This window comes from Ailuropoda melanoleuca, chromosome 10 (genome assembly GCF_002007445.2).
Source record: "Ailuropoda melanoleuca isolate Jingjing chromosome 10, ASM200744v2, whole genome shotgun sequence".
Lineage (NCBI taxonomy): Eukaryota > Metazoa > Chordata > Mammalia > Carnivora > Ursidae > Ailuropoda > Ailuropoda melanoleuca.
The window spans coordinates 20017090-20023163 of NC_048227.1; the positions used below are offsets into that span (position 1 = coordinate 20017090).

A 6074-nucleotide genomic window follows, 5' to 3' on the forward strand; every position below is an offset into this window, starting at 1 on the left:
GCTTCACTTAGTTACTCAGCGCCAAGTGGCTGACTACCTCTGTTCTTCCAGTTACTCTAATTTATAATACATGTGAGCATTTTAAGCTTATATATACTCTATTAATTTTAATCATAACATTGTTAGTTATTTCCTGTTACAAACTAAACTGTTCAAGAAAGGGTTCTTTTCACTATATTGCAAGGAGTAGACTGTATCTCACAGGTATCAATCACAGCGACGCAATTTCCTAGACCGTTAAAGACTATCATCATCTTGATAGTTCATAATAGTTCCAAATTTCAAGCAAGCTCTGAGTAAGAAAAACTGGATGATGGGAGATGTTCAAAAAATAAAAACAAAACTTGGTGTCAAACATTTGACAAAGACTTTCTGAATATGTAACAACTTTCAAAACCATTCACTGTAGCCTTCCAAGACAATTCATTAATTTGATCAGCACAGTACTGTGTCAGACTAAAAGTCACATGCCCCAATACCAGATGCTCTGAGTGACCTTTTAAGTACCTGAATTCCACTGTTGACGTCCTACCCTTAAAATACTTTACTAAGTAGCCTTTTAGCTTCAAAAGACCCTTTCCAGGTGCCAGTGTATTTCTGATCCAAAAATATAAGGACCATTTATTTCAGAATGAAAAACAAGATGAATCTGAGAAATGGGTAAGAGTCTTTTAAAAATACTTCATTCTCAGCTTTCAAATCTTTCACACTTAAGCTCAGAATGAAGGTTTGTTTTGTTGGGTGTTTGTTTGGGTTTTTTTTTTGGAGGTGGGGAAAGAAGCTGAAAGGTAGGAAAACAAATTTATATGGGAAAGCTATATTAAAACATAGGCAGATCATTTGGGATTTGTTTTGAAAGGTAGTCTAGAAATAAAGGAGCAGGATTCTTACATCTAAAACATGAAATTCTGATCCAAGCATTTTGGTCTAATCAAGATTTAAGGATCCTAAACTTGGACAGATTTCTGAAACTCTAAGGAATGTTTTACAGAAATATCATATACTGGGTAATTTAAACATTAATTCAAACAAATTAAAGTGATCCAGTTCAGCATCTTCTCCTAGGCAATCTCCTAACTATGAGGCTAGAAACATTTATTTTGTACTCTCTAAATCTAATGGTGCTAAACCCAGCCCATTCTTACTCAGCTGCCTGTGACACCGGACACTAAATTTCCTGTAAAATTCATTAAGTGACTATCCTCTGCGCTACAATCAATGATATTTTTTCCTCCCTTAATTTGAGGATTGCACAAAACACACACTCTCTCCCCAGAAGCTCCTTTTCTTAATCTAACATCAAAGCTTTCTCCAGTAAGGACAATTCACACAAAACATACAAAAGAAAATATGCTGCTGGGCAGAACACTTCCCTGGCTTTCAGGGTTTGTAAAAATAACACATCACATAATTTCCTGGCTTAGAAATAAAAATAACACAATGCCACAAAACTCTTAGATTTTTGGACGAGAATTCCATCAACTATAACTTACTCCAATCTAACAAAGTTGTATTCAATTATTAGGTGGAGAAAATGGACAAAGTCTATGATAAAATCATTTAATACTCCAGTAAAATGTAAAACCTGCCTAAGTATAGGACTAAAATTGCCTTAATATTCTTTACTTTCATTTATATTGTCTTCCTCTCATTTTTAAGTATCATTAACATATCAGCATGTCCTGAAATTCTTATAAGCCCATCTGTCCTGTGAAGTGAGGCTACACAATACTTAAGGGACACTTTTGGCGGCCTTAAAAAAAAAAAAAAGTATTTCCTTTAAGGTATTTTCTTGAATAGTATTTTAAAAAGCTGTTTCTCAACTGCTCATAATCAGCAATTTTTCCTCTCCTTAAGTAGAGGATTCTACACATAATTACAATCAATCACCAAAGCTTCATGTGAAGTATCACTTAGGTATGACATTTTAAAAGGTGGTGGAGGCAGTGGAGAATATTCTTTCACGTGTTACCATGTGACTAAATAAAGTTCTTTCTTAACGAATTATTTTTGAGACATGCCATTTCTTAATATAATTATACTTACATCTGGATGTAAATGGGAAACAGCTCTTTTACATGACAAGATTTACTCTATTAAAAACTACAGACTACGGGCACTGGCTGGTTCAGTTGGTAGTGTGTGTGTCTCTTGATCTCGAGGTTGTGAGTTCAAGCCCCACACGGGTGTAGAGATTACATAAAAATAAAATCTTTAAAAAACAAAACCCAAAACCCCATATAGGCTAGAAGTGAGGGCCCTCCCCCCAATTTCAACCCAAGTCACACCTTAAGCAAATTTACTTATCGATAAAATACCCTAAGCTAATTAGAACTTCTTTATTTCTCCTCATCCCAGAATGACCTACTGAAAACTACACATCAGCATTACAGTAACGAGAAAAAGAAACCAAAACAAAGGCAGAACCAGAATCTGAAGAGACTGTTTTATCACACTGTCATATCTAATGTTAAATTCTCAACATTACAAAATGCTTTTAAAAAGGAGAAAGAAATTAATTCCTATTAGTGGCTTGCTTGAAACTCATGTGGTAGCAGCCTACTATTCTCCATATCCTAGTAACAACATAATCATGTAAAGTCTAGCAATTACTACTTTAAAAAAGAAAAGCCTTTACTTTTGATCTTTACTAAACTGCTACTAAATTTTAAGAGTAATGTGATGAACTAAGACCTCAACCACTTAATTATTGTATTACTAATTCTGGAATTTACACACAAAAGTGGTGACATCAGAACACATCAAGTTCCAAAAGCAATTCCAACATTAATGACTGGATGGATTAAATCCTCAAAAATATTTAAGTGAGGATCCCTTCCCCACAACACAGGCAACTCCAAAATAAAAATAAATTAAGTGCACAAGGACAAGAAGAAAAGGAGTACATAAAACCTGCCACTGAACCCCAAACCGTTGTCAGGTTAGAAAGTTAGAGAAGTATCTCTACTGCTGCTTTAACAAGTAAGAAGCCTCCATATGCTCTCCTCCCCTCCTTCTGGTGAAGAACAAACTGGAAAACGCCACAAGGCAAGCACCCCAAGAACCTGGATAACACCCCTCACCCTCTCCCACCGAAATCCTCATTTTAAATAACATTTGAGAATAATCACTTCCACCTTTCAGATTAGCCTGTAACCGATGATCGCAGTAGGCAGACATCAAATAAGCCACTTAAACTCCCAGGCCGACCGCTGCAACCCTTGGCTCTCAATGAAAGCCCTATCAAAAGTATTAGAATGAACAGTCCCACAAGAGACGTAATGGCGGTTAGCCTTCTGCCAGACAACCAGTATCTAGCACAACCAGTATCTATCTTCAAGCAGCAAATATCTGGAGCCCATGTGGCTCTTACCTTCTTTCGTCTGCGCGTTGGTGATCTGCAGGTCGCAGTCGGCAGCTTTCAACTTCTCTCTCCCCATAATCTGCTTCTTTAAATCGCAGAGGGAGATGTGGAGCCCATCAAAGGTGACGGTATCATAGTTGAGTTTAGAGGAAAATTTATAATGCACACAGGACATGGTGCCAAAGGATTCCTAAGGTTCAGCGAGGAGACGTGGACACTCTCAATATATGTATATTTATAAACTTAAGAGCAAAATATGTACACACACAAAACACTCAAAAGACACCGAAGGACCCTGAGGCCTCAGATTAAATACCCCCCCAACCACAAGCAGGGGTTCGTAAAAACAATAATCCAGAACCCCCCGCCCCCCCGATAATCAGAAGCACTTCATATGGGAGGAAGCGGACGAGGACGGGGAAAGGGGAAATCGAGAATCCGCCAACGGGCACAATGTCACCCGGCTGGGTCCCCCTCGCTCATGCTAAGGGCCGGCAGGAGACGGGGGGCAGGCGGTGCAGTCAGTAGCGGTCAGTCCACACGTTAGAGTCCGAATGACCCCGCGGGGTCAGGGGTCCATAGCGCGGCCGCACCTCCCGGCTGGTCTCTCTTTCCGTGGATTGGGGTGACCCAGGCCCCGGGAGAAGGTTGGGGGAGAGGGCCTAGGCCCGGAGTCCACGAGCGGCCTCTCGCCTCCTCCTGGCTTCCGGACGACCGGCGTCGGCTTCCCCAGGCCCAGGCTCCCCCACACACAAACCCCTGTCGCCTGCTCCCCGGAGGCCACGAGCTGCCCGCGGCCTAGGCCAAAAACGCGCGGTCGGCGGAGGAGAGGCCTTCCCGCAGGCCGCCCCCGGCTCCGCCTCCCCCCCGCCGCCGCCGCCGCCGCCGCCTCAGACACAAAGCCGGTACTAGGCCTCAACTAGGCCTCGAAGCACTTCCTCACCACCCCGGGCCCCAGCCAGCGGCCGGGTGGCTTTGGCGGACCCTGGGGACGCCGCCGAGGCTCCCCGACGCTTCCTCTCGCCGTGTGCTCCGCGCTTCTCTCGCCTTTCGCTCCCGTCGCCTTTCGGCCCCGAACCGCGAGAGGAGGCCCGGAAACCGCCAGGCAACGGCAAGTGCTTCGGGGCTCTCTTTTTGTTTTGCCCCCCTGCCGCTCTCGGGCCCTCACCCAGCGCCGGCGACACCTCCAAGCCAGGCACTATGGCGGACGCGGCCTGGCTTCGGGCGAGCGCCCCACTCCGGGGTCTCTTAAGCAGGGATTGCACGGGCGGCGCGCGCGAGGCGGGGCTGGCGTGCGCCGATAGGCGGGCCGGGAGGCGGGGCCCGCGGCGTCACAAAGCGCACCGGCCCGCCCACGTGACCCCGCGCTTTGTGACTTGGAGCGCGGAACCTGAACCAGCCGGGAGAACGGAAGGAACCATCTGCCTCAAGAAGGAGGGGGCGCTGGCTGGAGGGCCGGCTCGCAGGGCGGCTCCAGGGCGGAGCTCGGATTTCAGCTGCTACCGTGCTTGTTAGTCTCCGCCGTAAAGTGGTGTGCCCAGGGGTGGCCGGCTAACTCCCCTTCCCCGCAATCCCCAACAACTCCCTAGTTCAAGTAAACATTATGGTTGCTATGCAGTGAAGTATGGTTGCTATGCAAGCGCCCCCTAGCCTCCCCTTTCAACAAACCACTTACCTTCAGCTCTTCCTAAGTGGAAATTCTGGAGCAGCCCCCTGGGTAGAACTGACAAAACCACCGCTATAAAAATTTACCGAGCTCTCACTATGTGCTAGGCACAGGGCTGAGCTCTTTGTAACACTGCCAGGCTCTGGAGCCCAGTTGTCGTAGTTGGAACCCTAGCCGTGGGGGTCGATTTAACTCCTCCGTGCCTCAGTTTCTTTGGCTGTAAAGTGCAGTTTAAACTTGTACTCGGTCTACGGGGTTGTTATAGATGAAATGAATGAATATGTTTCCATTGTTTAGGACCATGCCTGGCATATGGTTCAATGTCTCTCACACGTAATTCAATAAATGTCATTTTAACAACATCAACAAAAACCCCGAAGTGGTCAGCACTACCATTGTCTCCGATTTATAGATAAGGGAACGGAAGCTAGCAACCCAATCGAGAACTTTCTGAATTCGCAGAATCAGGGGAATGCCTGCTTTGTAGCGGGGTCCAAAATCCCATTCCTAATTGTAAACGAAGGGAACTGTGCCAAGACCCCCCCTGAGTGGATTGGAGATTATTTTTTCCTTGGGGCATGGGGAAGTTATTATAACATCCATAAAATTCATACTATAACAAAATTGCATTCATAAACTGTAATAATCACTATAATTTACAGTGCATTTTCCTCATCCTCTCTGGATTTTTACTGGCTTGGGCTCAGAGAAGTTAGTCACTGAGAACAAGATCACGCAGCCATGATGGGACAGTTTGTGTATTTAGGAATACACACACCCAATCTTTACAGAAGGTGGTTTAAATTGATCATCATCTTGTCAGGAACGTTTTCCTAAGGCAACCTTAACCAAATAGGATGGCCACCACTCTCTCTCTTCCTCTTTTTTATTTTATTTTCTTCCAAGCATTTGTTACTACTTGACATGGTATATATTTACTTTTTAATTTTCTGTTTCCCCCCACAGCTGAGAACAGGGGTTTTTCTCTTTTGGTCATGTGATATACCCAGCTCTTAGAACCCCAGCCTGGACACAGTAAGCGCT

The 6074-nt window shown here is 44.6% G+C and overlaps 1 protein-coding gene across 2 annotated transcripts in view; it reads right to left on the bottom strand.

Moving 5' to 3' along the window:
* RBBP6 (RB binding protein 6, ubiquitin ligase) overlaps window positions 1-3539 on the bottom strand; it is a 29695-nt gene extending 26156 nt beyond the window's left edge. For both annotated transcript variants that reach the window (XM_002929222.4, XM_002929223.4), the window contains exon 1: window positions 3374-3539. In XM_002929222.4, coding sequence (XP_002929268.1) covers window positions 3374-3539 — 166 coding nt within the window. The remainder of the gene's footprint in view (window positions 1-3373) is intronic.
* Window positions 3540-6074: the final 2535 nt, after the last annotated feature.